This window comes from Frieseomelitta varia, unplaced genomic scaffold (genome assembly GCF_011392965.1).
Source record: "Frieseomelitta varia isolate USP_RPSP 00005682 unplaced genomic scaffold, Fvar_1.2 scaffold_337, whole genome shotgun sequence".
NCBI classification, from domain to species: domain Eukaryota; kingdom Metazoa; phylum Arthropoda; class Insecta; order Hymenoptera; family Apidae; genus Frieseomelitta; species Frieseomelitta varia.
This window is the reverse complement of record NW_025110076.1, coordinates 28,926-47,114: the sequence shown is the minus strand read 5'-3', so window position 1 is coordinate 47,114 and position 18,189 is coordinate 28,926. Positions and strand designations below refer to the sequence as shown.

General features: G+C 37.9%; 1 protein-coding gene across 3 annotated transcripts in view; it reads left to right on the top strand.

Moving 5' to 3' along the window:
• The first annotated feature begins 2,367 nt into the window (after positions 1–2,367).
• The window catches only part of LOC122530278 (ubiquitin carboxyl-terminal hydrolase 48-like), a 40,086-nt gene continuing 24,264 nt past the window's right edge, over positions 2,368–18,189 (top strand). Inside the window, exons 1-12 of one of the 3 annotated variants that reach the window (XM_043657094.1) lie at positions 2,368–2,771; positions 3,143–3,282; positions 3,365–3,568; positions 3,639–3,965; positions 4,144–4,380; positions 4,456–4,706; positions 4,780–5,315; positions 5,397–5,498; positions 5,568–5,971; positions 6,055–6,421; positions 6,495–6,679; positions 16,959–17,040. In XM_043657094.1, coding sequence (XP_043513029.1) covers positions 3,149–3,282; positions 3,365–3,568; positions 3,639–3,965; positions 4,144–4,380; positions 4,456–4,706; positions 4,780–5,315; positions 5,397–5,498; positions 5,568–5,971; positions 6,055–6,421; positions 6,495–6,679; positions 16,959–16,974 — 2,763 coding nt within the window. In that variant the 5' untranslated portion in view covers positions 2,368–2,771; positions 3,143–3,148 and the 3' untranslated portion in view covers positions 16,975–17,040. Of the gene's footprint in view, positions 2,772–3,142; positions 3,283–3,364; positions 3,569–3,638; positions 4,045–4,143; positions 4,381–4,455; positions 4,707–4,779; positions 5,316–5,396; positions 5,499–5,567; positions 5,972–6,054; positions 6,422–6,494; positions 6,680–16,958; positions 17,041–18,189 lie in introns of those variants that run through there. The other 2 variants (XM_043657093.1, XM_043657095.1) reach the window with 2 other exon arrangements.

The window sequence follows — 18,189 nt, the reverse complement described above, 5'->3', positions numbered from 1 at the left end:
TTTTAGTAGCTAGTAGTGCCCTAGTTCTGGAATGAGGTAATAACCTACCAGGGGGGGACCGATGCCACGTTGAACGACAATGCGGAGGTTCTCCAGCCGAGGGGTTTGACCTAACGTCAGTTCGAAGGCTGTGTGTGCTTTTAGTAGTTAGTAAGGCCAATGCTACGGAATGAGGTTTAAATATCTAGAGCTTGGAATCCAAGATTCCTTGTCGAGGGTGAAACCTATAGCCGGTGCCAAGGCAGTGTGTGATTTTAGTAGATGGTAGTGCCCTAGTTCTGGAATGAGGTAGTGGCCGCCCAGGGGAGGACCGATGTCACGTTGAACGACAATGCAGATGATACTATATGATTTTCCTTCCAGTTTTTTGAAATGCTAATCCAATAAATAGTTTGTTACAGATCTGCTGACTTATTGAAAGTTCCAAATATACATATATATGAATATAAAATGAATATAAAAACAAGATAGATATAGATGATAACTAAAAATGGAATGAAATGGTATAGTAAGAATCAGAAAGAATGACTAAAGGAGTAGAAATAAATATAAGAGAATCCCTCCTTATTGGTAATTATTAATTAAACATCTTGCAAAATTTTACTAAATTTTAGCAAAGTGCTGTAGATTTTTTTCAGGAACTATTATGACATCAACAGAAGACTCGTCATTTCTTCAACAGAAGACTCGTCATTTCTTCAACAGAAGACTCGTCATTTCTTCAACAGAAGACTCAGATTTTACATCATGTCCAATACGCTACCTTTTATTCTTTTCTGCAAATGGAAATAGCTAGGATAGCTAGGATTTAGGTAGAAAATACATCAGTTATATTCTGAAAGATTTATTTCATATAATACTCATCGTCCCTTCTTCTTCTATGTATTATAGTTAAATATACATAAGTTAGTAAAAGTAGATATATTGCTTAACACTTAGATATACTGCTTTTTCACTTATTGCTAATTTATACTTAATAATATCGTAGTAATTAGATGCATGCTTAAGTACTGCTATTTAAGTAGATAAGTAGATGTAAAGTATGTATTTCTTTTTTCTTTAATATTAATTATTCTACATTTTCATAATGATAATAGTATACTATTGAAATATTATCTCATACAAATATGAAATATTATCTCATATAGTATTATAATTTTAATTTAAAACTTTAATGTTACTTTAATTCTTAGATTTTCGCGTCGGTTTTAGTTAAAACTCCTTCTGCTATTTGTTTTGTAAAACGGTCAAAGGATTGAACGTTTTACAAACGAATGTCAAAAGGAGAATTTGTTTAATAATTTTTATATAAATGAGTAAATTTTTTGCGTAAATGGAGGGTGGATGGGACCGTGGTTAGGGTGGGTCTCCACTCGCAGCACCTCCACGTGGTGAGACCTGGGCACTCGGTATTACTTGATATATAATTACTAATCGCATTATTATATAGCTAAACAATTAATTATATAACTAATACAATTATTAATTATATGGCAATTAATACGAGCTGATTGGCTGCGATTTCGGTTAGATGTTTGTATAGTTGTACATGTCCATTAGATTAATGAATAATAAATAATATGTAGTTTTGATATATGGATAACTAATTTGTATAAGTGTATGGAAAATATTTTATCCGAATTTGTATATTCGTAGAAAGTTTGATAGACTAGGATTAATTATTTCTTCTACAACGATTGCATTTGTAAATGAGAGTGTTGTTTCTTCTTTTCTTTAATTTCTCTCATATTCAATTGAATTTTTGATAAAATTTATTTGAGCTGATAGTTTCTTTAATATTTTATTAATAACTTTAGAATTTTAATTTACTATATGAAAAATACCATCGTATTATCGTAAAACATGGATAAAGCTCCTTCTGATACATAATAGAATGATTTCAATTAGTTACTAACTTTATATTTCGATATTGAATATTTGACATGTAATAGATTTCAAAAATCATATTTGTGGCGCCTTCACTATTTGATCAACTTTGATCGTTTTACTTGATGTAGTTTCCTAACTCACCGTTGTTTAAGCATAGAGTGCGCTAAAAAACCAGTGATTTTTTTACTATGTCGGTATTTCAGGTTATGGGTTACGAAATCTCATAAGATGCTTAATGAGAAGATATTGATATATCTCGTCTGTGTAATTGTTTAAGCGTAGAGTGTGTTAAAAAACCAGTGATTTTTTTTTCTTGATCGGTATTTCAAATCCTAAGATACGAAGTTCCATTTAATGTTCAGTCTATCCTATCTTTAATCAACGATAAAACGATAAAATTATTATTAGTAGTTTCTATAAAAGATTGTTTAATTTTCTATTTCCAATGCTGATAATTTTTTCTTATTGATAATTTTTTATGTTTGTGAAATCTCTGTTAATAACATTAATTTCCGTATATAACATTTCTTTCGAGAAAGATATTTGCTTCATTTCGAATAGACAATATAGTAACTAACTACCGAAAAAATATATGTATCAACTTAAATCCAACAACTTATTAGCGATTGATTTGACGCGCGCCTAGGCTGATGCCGATTGCATATGGCGGTCAGTGTGTATCAGAAACGGTTAGGGTGTTTTGATGATACATTTTTATCTATTCACGCATGGTGTCGATAAATACTTGAGTTTAGTGAATTCGAAAACGTGATAAGACTCGTTTACAATCAGATAATGTTGTAGAGGAAGCACAATATTTTGCAACATTCGCAGCGGCATTTTTCATAACCTCAACGGTCTGGAGCGTACGGTACTTTTATGTGAGTATACAACATGCAATATTTAATACGTAAAATACGTTTTATTTGTCAAATGTTAGGTTTTAAGTTGTTATATCGTTTACGATTATTTTTATATCATTGAGTTTTCGGGATTGTATGTTTCATAAAGTTGATCATTCTGTGTGATACTTATACTGCGTTTTATTTTTATTTTGTGCTGTTGTATTACATTTTTCTCGTAGCACAAAATAAAACATGTAATAGGTTAAATTTGAAATGTACGTACAATTTTCAATATAATTTTTCGTAATTTTTTGATTTAAAATCAAAGTAAAGTATAAAGTTCCAAATATACATTTTGATTTAATTGTGGAGATTAAAAATAAACTATTTGCTTGTTAATATTTTAGGTAAAAATGCCGCCAACAAAAAAGACTGATTTAGACAAATTAGCATGGTCATGGGTAGAAAGCGTGGTATTAGATCAAATAGAAAGAATACACTTGGAAACTGCATATAGAATAGGTTTAAAAACATGTAAAAATTGCAAGTAAGTTGTGCTTATTTCAAATATAATTTATCTGAATTAATATTCTTGTTTCAACGTTTTAAAATAAATGATTTGTTTACAGACGTAATTGCATAAATAACCCACAATGTTTGACTGGACTAGGAGAAGAAAAGTACATGAAGTCCCAACCTGCAGAAGTAATGCCTTTGGAAAGTTCTCTGTCCGAGTTACGTGACCCTACCCAATATGTTGGTCTAAAAAATTTAGGTGCAACTTGTTATGTTAATAGCTTAATTCAAATGTGGTTTCATAACGAAGACATGAGGTACTTTTAATTTATTGACATTATTAACATTTATTTACACACATCTGTTCTAAAATGAAATTTATTACAGGAGGATAATATACAAGTGGAATATCACAGAGGATCCGGAGGAAAGGGAAGCACTGTGTCAAGCTACGAAGAAAGGAACATCATTTCATCCGGTGACAGCAGTAGGACAGTTGCAATATATATTTGCAATGATGCAATTTGGAAATCGCCGTCTGCTCGATCCAATGAATCTCGCGATCGCATTGTCTTTGGACACTAGAACTCAGCAGGATGCACAGGAATTCTCCAAGCTACTTCTCTGCCATATCGAAGGGAAACTCCAACAAAACTCAGAACTGAAGCAGATGCTGCAGAGGCTGACCCAAGGAAAATACAGCTATATCAATTGGTGGGTTTTCTGAAGTGGAAAACAAATGAGAATTGTCCTAAACGATGATGATGCTGATGATCTTGACGATGAGAACATGGTAGGACACGTTGCTCGCTGCGGTGACTGGTGCGATCAACTGATCTGACCGAGAGAAGTTAATTCTGTCTAAATAACGCGAGTTTTGTGTTTGACGCAGTTGCTCTAAATGCGGAACTGAATATCCAACCTCCACAACATTCTACGAATTGGATCTACAACTTGCAGCCACTTTGAAAGAGGCAATAGAGAAATACTTATCTGTGGAACAATTGACTGGAGCAAATCAGTATCACTGCGTTACCTGCAGTGATAAAAAGGATGCGCGCCGATTTATACGCTTGGAGTCTCTTCCAGAAACATTAAACATACAATTAATGCGTTTCGTGTTTCATAGGTACTTTTATTACGTTTATATTACGTCATTAGATATATATTATGTTAATAGAATATATTATTTTGTCTCTGTTAGAGATTCTGGGCAGAAAAGAAAGTTGAATTCTTTCATACAATTTCCGGAAGATCTCGATATGTCAGAGTATGTGAGATGTCCACCACAAACTCATTTGTACAGTCTGGTCGCAGTTTTAAGTCATAAAGGTCCATCCGCACATTCAGGTCATTATATTGCAAATATATGCAATTTGAACGGCGAGTGGTACCAGTTTAGTGACGATAAAGTAGAAAAAATGCAGAATAAAAGAATCGAAGATGGCGTTACTGGTGAGCATAAATTCTGTTATAATAAAGAAATTTATTAAAAGAATTGGATATAGTTAGATTTTTTTTATTATAGAAAGTCCAAAAGTAGTAAAACGGGGACGTATACCGAAAGGATTTTTGTCTTCTAACACCGCGTACATGTTAGTTTATAAGAAAGTTACTCCAGAAAAACGAACAAATAGTACAAAGAAAAATAAATTGAAAAAATTAGACGGAGAAACTAATAGTAATAATGATGCAACATCTACAGAAAAAATATTAATTAAAGAAAAATCGGATTCGTTAAATGAAGACAACCAGAAATGTGATAAAATGTTGGTTGTATCGGATATGAATAATTCTGAAAAAATATCAAAATTCGATGTGAAAGTTGAACAGGAAGTGGAAACTTTGAGAGCATCTCCAAAACATATAATGGAACATTCTGAGAAAACGGATTCGACCTTTGATGAACAAAATGGTAAACATTACGAATTCGACAATAAAGAAAATAAGCTCAACGTGATTTTGAAGAAACCGATTGTAAAAATTGTGAAGTTGGATTACAAGCGATTAAATGGTGCTGCACATAGAGCTATGAGTTGTGGAGAACGTGATTTTTACGAAGAGGTTGGTATATTTAATATTTTTTTCTACTCTTTCTCTTATGGACATTCACATGGATACATATGTACGTTTGTTATCTTATAGATGGAATTTGAACACTGGGAAGTCAGTCCAACGATGCGCGACTTAGTAAGACAAGAAAATGTGAAATACGAATTAAGTTTATTGGCTATTCAGCAAGAAAAGGTGAGCATTAATAATAGCAGTAGATTGAGTTTAATAAGTTAAAAAGAATTCTCACTGTGGTTTTTGTAGCAAAAAGAGATTGAAGATCAAAATTTGAAGAGACAACTTGTCATAGACGTGTACAATATTATTTCGAACGTGGTTTCGTGGGACAAGTATCAATGGATTCCAAGCGATTGGTTATCAAAATGGCTCAATGGACACTTATCTATCGACGGAATACCACCAATAGATAATTCTATATTAATGTGTTCACATTATCGGCTCGATCCTTCGAAAGTGAATCGTGCAAAGTGTATGCCTGTTACAGCTGCGGATTTGCTATATGATAAATATCGCGGAGGACCACGATTGGATGAAAATTCTTTCTGCGAAGTTTGCGTAAAACGTCGGTACAAGCTGCTTCGTTTTAAGATGTCGCTTGAACGCGATCACAAGGAAATTAGTGAACTTGTTCGCAATTTCAAAGAGCCGTAAGTTTCCTAGATTAATCATAATTTAAAAACGAATGCGTCATTTTGTAAAATAAAAATAAATTTTATCATCACTGTGACAGATTTGAGATTAGTTATATCGTCGGTGCTGATTCGCTCAGATCATGGCGAAGACTCGCGCTGGAAAAGTTTACGGATGATATGCAGCAGGAAATTGAGGATGAAGACTGTCAAGATCCAAATGGATCTCAGGAAGATAGTAAAAGAGGTATAAGTAAGGAAAGCGAAGGACTGAAGGAACCAGTAGAAGGTGAAGAGAACGAGGTTATAATCTATTTCAATGAAGATTTACTTTGTGAACACGGTTCATTGAAAACACCAGATTCGACAAGGAAAGTAGTGCCCCGTGAAGCTTGGATGATACTTCGAAAATATTTTCCAGAATCCAAGGAATATCCTATTGGTGCTGCGTCATGTTCAATTTGCGAGGTATTATTTCGTATTTCAATAAAGACAAAACATTTTGATATATATTGAAGTATGACATATAAATATTGTTTAGGAGAAAATGGAGAACGCTCAGAAGGCGAAAAAGGACGACAAAATAAAAGCTAAGCAGCAAAAGGACGAATTAAATGATTTGTATCATGGAAAAAATAGGAATGAAATATTAAAGTGCGAAGATCCAGAAAAAGCATTTTACATCGTTGAAAAGGGGTTTCTGGATAGCTGGCGTTCCTTCATTCGGTAAGTTTGATCATTTACGTTTTTTTAATATTTTTAAAATAATTATGAATAATTATGAACAATATAAGATGACGTATTTAAAATTTATATCAAATTGAATGGAAATTATATTACTGAATGAATAATAGCACAGGTGAAATACAGAGTAGATTATATACTTTATGGTACTTCGTGTTACATGTTTTAAAACATTAATTTTAAAAAATTATGCGCCCCCTGCAATTTTCCGTAGTGGACATAGAAATTATATTCAGCTCAATCATTCAAGATGATAATGTACGAGCACGTTTAGTTGTAGGGACCATTTCACGCTTTAAAACACCGAAGTTTAGGAATTTAGAAGTCGTGTTCAATTTATATGAAATATGTTCGAAAATTTGTTGACGAGAAGTAATATTATACGACAGGTTATATAAATCTCTACGAGTTCATCGCCTAAAATGCGAAAAATTTCTATATCCCAAAGGAACGAATGAAAGAAGGGGAAAAGCATAGGAAAGAGAAAAATATAGAAAAAGGATAAAAGAAGACATAAAAAGAATAAAAGGACATAAAAGAAGAAAGAAGTTAATAATTCTAAATTTTCTTATTAAAAACAAACGAAATCAGTAAATTCAATTTAATGATTACAAAAGTATTTCCAATATTACAAAATTTCCTCTTAACATATTTGTCTCATAAAAATGATCCTAATTTTGTCACACATAACGATGAAAGGACTTCTGTGTCACAATTTTCCGAAAAATCGTCAAAGAGATTCGAGTTCCTGAATTTTGAAAGATCAGGTATCGCTCAGAGTAAAAAGAGCCAGTAGATACGAAAACAGAGAAGAAACGAGGAAAGATGAAAGAAAGAGGGAGGGAAGGAGATAGTAGGGGCGCATTAACGAGCTTTTCCTAATTATGAGAAAAAACTGGACTGTGCGATTAAGGGCTGCGTTGGTCTCTCCCCTATACTCGTGTAGACGGTGGGCCACGAGAGCAGCGTGGAAAACTAATTGAAACCGCCTAACGACCCGCCGGCAAATGATACATCAGTCTCGAGGAAACCGGCCCCGCCGTCTTAATACCGTTTCGCCTTATTCGACGATCATCGGGCACCGAGCAATTTCGTCTTTTACTCTCCCTTTTCCGGCTTTTCGCCACGATCTCTCTCCCAATCGTGTTCCCTGTGTTCGAGTTGCGCCTTCGTACGCCTAATTACCGACTTCAACGGAGATCGAGGACGCATCTGCACGAACGATTTGTTTGCCTTCGATGAAACGTTGCACAAACGGACAATTCGTTTCGTTATATTTTCAACTCAACTTAAACGACTTGGAAGTTAGATGTCGATCTATTCAGTATAGTATAATAATTATACAGTGTATGTTATCTTGGTGGATATTTTAATTAATTTCGAGGCAGGTATTTTGTCTACAATTGCATCGGTATAATGTGTTTGACTCGGGCATAATACGAAGTTTAAAAAATATCGATTTGATTGGGATATTTTCTAAGAGTTTTCTGAATAGTCTGAACAAGATCTCTCTCGTGTTTTGTTCGTAACAGGGCATTGACTAGACAGAACATTATATTTCTACTAATAAAAATCTTTTTCAATTTCATTATGAATATGTTTATTTGTTCAATTTTTATATCTCTAGATTCGTTATTTATTAAATTAATACATTCACTATAACATACCTATACTTTATAATTATCTAGTTTTCTATGTTTCTATCATTACGATAATTTCTTCGAAAAAGTCATCATCGATAGAGTGCTATAAAAGAACTCTCTTAAAATCATTCGTTCATAATGTCAATGTTAGCCCAGACGAAATGATTTATCTCAAAATAGGGATTAAATCTCTCTGACATTGGCTGGAAAAAAAAAAAAGAAAAAAAAAAAAAAAAAAAATAAACGATTTTAACGTCTATGGGCGAGTGTTACGAGCGTACGGGATGATTATATGCTACCTCTTGGATACTCAAGATTGACGGATTCAAATTTACCCGGGCTTAAGTCCAACGGGTTCCACGGTTTACGGACAGCCGGCTAAACTGGGATCAACCCTTTGCGCGGATTACAGCGTGTGTCATGTCACGCTTGATTTCGGTACAGGCCAAAGAGGGTGTGAAAACCAGGAACAAGTGGTCGTCGTTCCCTCCTCTGGCTAAGTATTTAAAATGGCAGAGGCAGAAGATGGAATCTAATTAAGCGCTTCTAAAAGAATCGTAACGTGTATCGATGCAATTAAATTTTAATGAGCCCTGATTATTAACTAGCGTTTCAGCCTTGAAAATCGTTTCTTCCTTTTTTGCTTTCTTTCCCTCTGTCGTTGATTTCTGCTGGTACAAGGTCTTGACGATATTCTCTTTTGCTTGCATTTATAAGCATCGCTAAATCGATTTTTATAAGTTGCAGGTAGTTGAAACATTTCTGTACACTTTAAATGGCGAAATATAAATTATAAAAAGTTGCTAAGTTACATTATAATGTAACGTTGCTGGAGGAATTATCTGTTGTTGAAAATTTGATTAATCAATTATTTTATAATGCTCCTTTTAGATTAGTCGGATAGTTGTCGGACATATGCAACGAAGTAATTTTCACGAAAGCTTCCTGTTTAGATAGATTAATAATTCGTTTAGATGTTTATCAAAGTTTTCTTCGTTAAACATAAATATAAATAGAATTCTCCGACGAATTTTGTATATGTCAGTATTTGTAGAATTTTATCAAACTCGTTGTTTCCTTTAATACGAAATTTCAGTAGAACGTAGCATTTTTTCCATAAAAACGATTGAAACCGTGGTTATTCAAAGAATGTTCGCAGAATTTTATTTCACATTCCGACCAGCGATAACGTTGCTTTCGATTCATCGCGGATACTTTACCCTTTGTCGACCAAGGGTAAAGGTAGGAAATATTTTTCCAGACCAATGCCATTGTCTTTCCTCGCATCTCTGGGTGATTAATCCTTCAGACCCTTTTTTTTTTTCGCGATGGTATTATCGAAAAATCTCCACTTTCTTCGTTTATGATAATTTACACACGAAAATTAAAACTTTTCTTAAGACAGTTCTATTTGCGCAAGTATGAAACACGTTGTTCTTAGAATTATTTTCTTTCTTTTCTTCTTCGAGATATCGTGTTTCATCTTTCAAGTGTCTCGTAAACGTATAACAATCTTTTAATCGATTCTCATGTGAAGTCAGTTTGACACAGACGCGTGTACTGTTCCATCTTTTCGATATTTCGCGTTAGTGTATCCATCCGGGTTGCTTTTTACTAGCAATTAACAGAGACCTGTTAATCGATTTGAACGAGGTCTTCGCGCCGGTAGGAAGATCTTCGCGTCTCGGGGGAAACAAATGGTGTCGCGGATTGCAATCTGTTTGAGCTGCCTCTGAACAAAGTCCTCCACCAATCCGTCAACGTCACCTGGATGGATCTGCGAAAGGATTAGGTATTTGCATAGACGATCGCTCAACTTCTATCGAAAAAGAAGTTTCCCTCCTTTCTTTTTATTGGTCTCGACATACAGGAACGGTTCCCTTAGTCGCGTTGCGTTGCAACAGGATGAAACCATGGATCTTCTTAAATATGTGAAGTTTTTAAACATATTGTCCTTTGAGCAGTCTCGGTGGAAATTCATTTGAAGAAAAATATTTTGGTGCACAACTTAGTGCATGTTTGGAGTGCTGTTTGTAATAGGAAAATGTATATCAGGATTGGGCAAATTTTGCTTGAAATAAAGATAACAAATAACAATTTGAAACAATCTACATCAAGTAGCTCGTTTGCAAGTAATCTTTTATTTCAGTCCGGTTCGTTAAAATAAAGTAATAAACAAGGCTAATTAGAACATGTTCTAATTCGTAATACATTAATATCGAAATAAGGAAATGGTGGAAACCAAGCCAGCCGAACGTCCTGATTTCCCCTTTTAAGCAGAGTGGTCAGAAACGGGCGAGGACAGTGAAAATAATTAGTCATTTATGAGGCCGTAAGTGGGGCCGCAAATCGGTCCCTCTCAAAGGGACAAGGACGCAGGGACGGCGCGCGCGTTATCTCGAAATTATTAATCATATCGTAACGCGTCGCACCGATGAAGAAAGAGAGGCGACCGGAGAAGGGGAGAAAGAGCCACGAACCACCGTCTCCATGGACTTATCTGACACCTTAATCAATTCCAAGTTATTAATTACGGACTGTGCCCTCCGTGCCGCCATCGCGTTTGCTCCTCCATCAAACCCATAGGCACACGTTTCAGAAAGCCACCGTAGCATTGTCTGCGGCTCACAATGCAGTGTCAACACGATCGGAGTCACACTTTCACCCTGATGATCATTAATAATTATTTAGAGGAGCCTTAAGCTATCCGCGAGCCAGGTCTCGCGTAAACTGCAATTTACAATTCTCTGCCAATTTTTCTCGCCACTTGCTGTTTTTCTACTTGCGTCTTTCAGTTAACTAAGCACATGAAGAACACGAAGAACCAAATCTTGCGTTAATGCAACATTCCATCTGCGTTTGATTTATATCATCGAATTTTATTCTTTATTCTTATTTCGTAGTTTTTCGTCAGTATGTCTTCTGCTCTTTCTGTTTCGAGTTTTAAGAAATTTAAGTTATTTATAATAACTGCTTAGCCTTTAATGACGTCCTTGATAATGCTACGGTACATGTTAGAAAGTTTATTTGAAGGTATAACACAAGTATAATTGGAAAGCTCAGGAGTAAAGGGATCTAACACGAGGGATTTCGATTAATCAATTTTCTATGTCTTCTCTATGTCAGTACTTTCACACAATATTTTTAAACTTTTTCATTTTTTCATGGAACACGAAAATTTTCTTGCAAGTCTCTTAAAAAAGCTGCACACCTATAAGATAGAATTCTGAAACAAATATACATAAATATAGATAAATAGTTGTAGCCTCGAATAGTTAAATAGGCTCTCTTTGTTTTGTCCTCTGTCTTATGAAACATCGATTAATCGTAATCGTACATATTTTAATCTATAAAATTGAGTACTTCATAATCCAGCAAGTTCTATTAGCTCGTGTGCGCGCAGCAGGATTTAACTTTAGCCAGGACGGTGCCGAACAAATTTCGACTATTTTGCGTACATTTGGCAGAGGGGTGCCGTTTGCGCGAGCAGAAGGGGTGGGGCGAGGGGAGGACGGATGGGTGGCCACGGAAGGAAAACTATAAATCATTCTACGAAGCGTGCTGCGTTAAAGAAGAAGGGACACCGGGGGCCAGAGGGGTGGCTCGTAGTCGTCGTGCATCGACTCGCGAAATCCAACTACCCTTAAATAAGTTGATTCATTGCAGGAGGCCTTTGCAGCCAGTTCAGAGTCGAAGCAGTTCCCACTATTTTTCCTCCTTCTTTCAGCCACTCGACACTTTCTTTCTTTCTTTTTCTCTTTCCCTCCCTCCCGATTTCTTCTGCACGTCGTTCTTTGTTCGTGTCGTGAAACATGGAAATCCCGGAGAAATAACTTGAACATCGCTCGTTTTCTAATTTGTCGCATTACGTGAATTATCCCTCGGAAAGAAAGGGATACTTTATAGACGCCGGGGGACACAAAGTGTTTCAATTAAATGGATCGAACGGAGGAGGACGTGAAAAGTGTATTTTCAGTCGGTTCAACTAGCTTCATAAAATCGGGGATGTCAATTACCGTGAGAGTGGTCGGGAAGAGCTGCACCCTAGCCTGATGTCAAAGCGGGTAGCTTATGGGACGACGCGAACGAATTTCGAACGGGAACGTCGATATTTCGCCGAGACGCGGAGTGAACGTGGTTAAATTTCTTCGACGAGGGTGAATATTAAAGATATTTTTTCACAGAATTAGAATTCGAAAATCGAATGTTTGGGATTAAAAGAGGATCAAAATATTTGTGAGAAGACTATTTCCGATATCTGTCTGTAACTCCTTTTATCTTCAAAATTCTCGCTTCCAAAAAATTTCACTATGATATCCCAGGATATCTGATTGATAATCTTATCTCTTTAAGAGAAATAGTATTTGCAAGTTTTTACAATCGTTCGATAATCGTTAACTGCGTTACAAATATTTTCTATTTCAAGCCTTTTCAATGTCATAAAAATTCCAAGATTAAAAGATAAAGTTCTACGTTCATGTAAACGCAGAGTCGATGGAACCAGTCCTTTCCGAATCGCCAATTAATTGTATCAGAGAAATTTTCAATGTCAACTCTCTTGCCAGGATTAAAACCTGACAAAAGATTTCCACGATTCATCGAATTCTTTGCGGGATGCTAAGCAACGAGGGAAGGAGGAGAAAGGACACGTTTTATCTGTCTTTTCATTAAACGCTGCCAAAAGCAAACCCTGAAAACCTAATGAACTCGGGTCGAGACGTTTTCTCGTGGCGGCACAAGTTTCGATTCTTCCTGTCCTTTCCTGAAACCGGTGAAAAGAGCCAGGGAATATACAAAAGAACGGGAAGGGGGGGGGGCGAAAGAGACGTGAAAGCAAAGCGGATAGAAAGAAGACGAAGAAGAAGAGGGAAAAGAAGAAGAAGAAGAAGAAGAAGAGGAGAGGAGGCGTTCAGTTCGCTTTGCCCGAGCACTGATGATAGTTTTTGCTTGGCAAGATTTTTTGCCACTACCCCCGTAGCCACCCCCCGGGGGTGGATGATATATGACCGCCCCCGAGACACTGGCCACCCCCGGCGGGAGAAGCAGAAAGAGAAAAAGAGACGGGGCGAGGGAGATACATCCTGATTCCGGAAGAATTCCTTATGTACGGGCGCGTGCATTTTGTGTTTCAAACGGGATGATCGTTAGTGCGAACTTGCCGAATTTATAGGGCGCGTTCTTCACGATGGTTAATGGCTGTTTGATTATATTTATCAATCGTACAATTCATTTGGAAGATGCTCGAGAGAAAAGGGGAAATATCGTGGCAGTATCGCGCGTGCAGGATCGGCAGGCATTGATTGATTAAAATTAGTTACAAATAAATTTACGAAATTCATTTCTCATTTCTGACAACTTCTCCTTGGAAATATATGCATTACAGCAATTAATACATTACATACATATACTGTTATATAATTCATCATTGATATAACTCGATCGATGATCGTTTATTGATTAATTGATCATTTATACGATTGACCATCAGTTTGAATTTATTGAATTAAAATTAGGCATGTTTGCTACGATTTTGTAAATTTATCTAAAAAGAAAGGGAGAGGAAATCAGGGAATCGAATTGTAGGGAAATAGACGGAAAATATATCTCTGCATTGAAATCTACGTAATTATAATAAAACTTGAAAGCTATGATACTTAACGATATATACATATGTATAACAAAGAATCTTCTAAAATGAATCATCGATTATAATGTAATTTACGATACTCGATGTAATTCTACTGCCAAGCGTAATTTAACAACTCGATGGGACTAATAAACGTTACGTTAAAATCGTAAAATCGTGCAATCGGCTTTATCGCGGAAAAATTCGTAGTGCGAGATTTTTCGTCGATCGTCGACGTGGAAAAGCACGTTCGAGCGGGGTCGATCGTTCCCCGCAACGGTGCCAATGTAAATAGACGTGAGCGACTGAGCATGGCGGGCGGCTACGGTTTTTCGTGGTGTATCGCGGTAGCCGATGGTCACGCCTGGCGTGCAAGCTACGCGTGTTGCTCCCTGATCGGGAACGCTCGATCGGTTTTGAGAAATCGAGCAAAAACGGGGCGCTGGCGGTGCAACGATTCGCCGGTTCTGTCGGCCTCTTGCCGCAACCTCGTTTCGAGAAACGGCCGCATCGATATTTTCCTGCCGCTCTCGTCTCGTTGATTGTTCTCCCGCCTTTTTTCCTCCCTCCCCTCCCTTCTTTCTTTCCTTCGTTTCTCGTCGCCCTGTCGAAGCTGAATCGGTATTTCACTTCGTGCAGCTTCTTAATTCTTTAACATTCTACGAATGTCGAATTGATTACCTCGGTTTTACTTTGTCGCGAGTTTCCTTCACGATAGTTTTACATGATGTCTCTGGTTTCCTCTCGCGTCGAGGTTTCGTCTGAATATAGAGAATGTTAGAACGGAAGATAAAATAGAGTACCTTAATTAATTTTTTAATCTATAATAATACATCTTTGGAGGGCAGACAGAATTGCTGCACTTTTGGTAGCTTAATGCAATTAGAATGAATAAGATCGTAGTTAAACAGAAACAGCTTTAAAATCATTTCCCTTAGAAAATTTTCTGTGATTATTATCTCTAAACTTGTCATTAAGATTTATAGACGAGGTTTTGGAAATTTTTCTTGCTCTTGAAGTATTTTTGTGGACAGAAATATCGCGTCATATATTATTTTGCGAAACGAACGAGCGAAAATTCATAGAGAGCACTGGACGTGCCAAAAACCACTGGACTCCAAAAGCCTTGGCCTGGCCCGGAAAAAAAGAGAAGCACACCTCGCGACGTACAAGAGCACGTTCTCCTCGCACATGGCTCTTAAGATTCCTCGAACGTTTGAAGAAGAAAAGGGTGTTTGCTCCAGCTTTGGAATCGAAAGGTATCGGGCCGGATTTCGTGGCGGCGGCCTCCTCCGGCTTTCCGCTTCCAAGATCACGGTCCAGGGCGGCTGCATACCGTGATCGTCGAAGCATCGTCCACGGATTTCGTTTTTACATCGGCGAAAGCCTCCGCGGCCGATCTTCTTGTTTGCTCAGGGGGACTTCTCGGTCGCGACGTTCGGTGGTAACGTTCGTCCCAGAGACGGAGCGAGGGAGCGAGCACCGGGGCCTGTGGACTAAATTTACGCCGGTTTGCTAGTAGCGTAGTTGACCGACGGGAGGACCGACTGTGGCAGGATGTCGATTATCGACGGTTTTTGCCGTGATTCCCCTCCCTTTTTCGAGTGGAACGCATAATTAGCTTTCGTTATTCTAGCGCGTACCGGCTTCCGCTCGCTGACAACGATTCACCGTTGTCTCGCTCGTACTCTTTCCCCTCATTCTCTCTCTCTCTCTCTCGTTCATCATCTGGTTTACTACATTTCAGCCTTTTGTCAGGAAATTGTGAAATGGTTCGGTTTGTGCTTTCGCTATCGTGTCCCCTTTTTTTTTCTTTTCCTCATTCGAGCGATATCAGGTCGAGAAGAGATAAGATCTTTGTTAGTTTATTGATTTTGTTAGAGAGCGTCGATAGCTAAGTCTGCGGTAATTTTGACATAAGATATGAGCAAATTTGGATAGATCGGACACAATATCTCTTGAGTCAAAAATCTCTGGAAGATGAACTCTCGTGTGACAATTTGAATAAATCTTCTACTGCACGCACACGTGGATTTCTAATCTTTAAACAATCTTAAATTTCTACACCCTTGAGCGGATCCTTGTTGCACGATTGTTGTAAGAAAAAAAAAAAAAAAAGAACATGGAAAAGAAATATAAAAGGAATCTCGAGAGAAATGAAAGAAAAATTCGAGGAACTTACAACTAGTTGTGAGTGAAACTTGGTACTAAAAATTGAAAAAAAAAAAAAAAACATAGGAAAGAGATATAAAAAGAAACTCGAGAGAAATGGAAGAACAATTTGAGAAACTTAGTCGTGAGTGCAACTGTACTACCATCTGGACTACAATGATTTAACAGAGAGGCATTCCAGCGAGCCTCATGGCGCGTTCGTTGTTCGAAAAACCGATCCTCGCCTCTTCCTTCCTTCAGGTATTTACAAAGTTCGCTTGTAACGAGGCTTCGTTAACGGTACGGGAAGCAATAATCGCTCGAGTTACAGTCAACCGGCATTCCTCGAGGTATTGGCGAGTAGACGTTCGCTCTCTCGTGGCTGAAGAAGCTCGTGGATTCCGCGCGTTCGCCGGAGAAAACCGAGATTTTTCAGCGTGTATTCGAGGTCGAGGCGAGGCATTCGACGGGGACGACTCTCGCGCGAAAAGTAGCACCGTGGCCGAATCGAACGCGAATCGAAGGAGAGATCCAGGCCGCGTTCGATTCGATCGAGTCACGTTCGATCGTGATTAATTAATCACGATCGCTGGTAAAAAAGAAAGAAAAAAATTCAAATAGAGCGTACACGGCAGCCTTTCGCCAAGACCTCGGGCCTAGAAGCGATTCGAGGCAACGATTCGACCTTCGTTAAATAGGTTTACCTTGACGCGATCAGTGAAATCAACGGAGCTGAAACGTAGACGCAGATCGAAGGACCATACCTCGCGTATACGTGCGAGCGTTCAACGAGGAACGTGTGAATGTAACTATAATAAAACGTGGCGTTGTTTTTCGGCAGGTATAGAAGATATTGAAGAATGTACAATATAATTAATCTATATAAGATATAGAAGAGAGCGAAAAGTTGAGGCCGTGGTCAACGAAGTGTTGGACTTTTAGACAACATTTATTCCCCTTATTGTTCATATATCATCGTATTCAAGGAAGAAATGAAAAGTGAAACAAAAATAAATAGAGAACGCAATGTGTCTCATCGTAACGTTCCAAGTTAAGGGGCTCTGAAGATTTCCTCAGGAATCAAAAATTTTCAACGTACCAAAGTTCGATTAAATATACCAATTGTCAGAATCTTAATTTTTTGCTCACGACCTTTACTCCAAAACGAAAGATAGTCACAGAGAATCACGCTGGTTTCCACGATGGGGCAACGCGATGACCAAAGCATCAAGGAAGACAGTGGCACGCGGTATCATCGTTGAACCGGCACGTCAAAAGTAGTGCAAGAAAATAGTGGTAGCGACGAGGGGGAGAGAGTATGATCGTGTCGGGGGTTCGGGATAACGAGCCGGATGATTTACAGGTTTATCCTTACACCTCCATTTACGAAGGAACCGAGTGGACTCCTGTGATCGCTTTTAAATTCGCTCTCGTTGATGCAACTGGTCGTCCATCGAGGGGAACCCCGGTCTCCTCTCGTCTTCTTTCGTTTCTCATCATCCCGGGGAACCTCCCCCTTCCCGCTCGTCTTCCCGTTTTCTCTTCTTATTTTCTGAATGTCCTGCGGTACCGAGCGCGCAACATTGTTTTTCTCCGCCCTCGTCGTTCCTCTTCCATCGTCCCTGTCCCGCGAACCAACGACTTTTTGGCGTTCGTTTTTCCATACTGGCCAACTGGACACCGGTGTGGACCTTTTACCACGGACACGTACAATCTGCCCTCTTCTTTCTCCTCTCTCTCTCTCTCTCTCTCTCTCTCTCTCTCTCTCTCTCTCTCTCTCTCTCTCTCTCTCTCTCTTCGTAATGATGGCAACGCTTCGATGCACCCGGCCTGTGCGGAGGCCGCATAACCGGAGGATGCATCTTGCGCCACGTACAACGATCTTTTCCTGTTGCCCCCGCGCCATGGTCGCTCTCTCGATTGTTACGTTATAAATTATTATCGTGTTATTACCGTGCAGCGAGCGCCGGTGGTTTTGGTCAGTGGCTGTTCTCTCTTCTCTGTTTTTCTTCCGTACAGTTTCGTTTTTCTTACTATTTTCTTTTTCTTTTTTTTCTTTTTTTTTTTTTTTT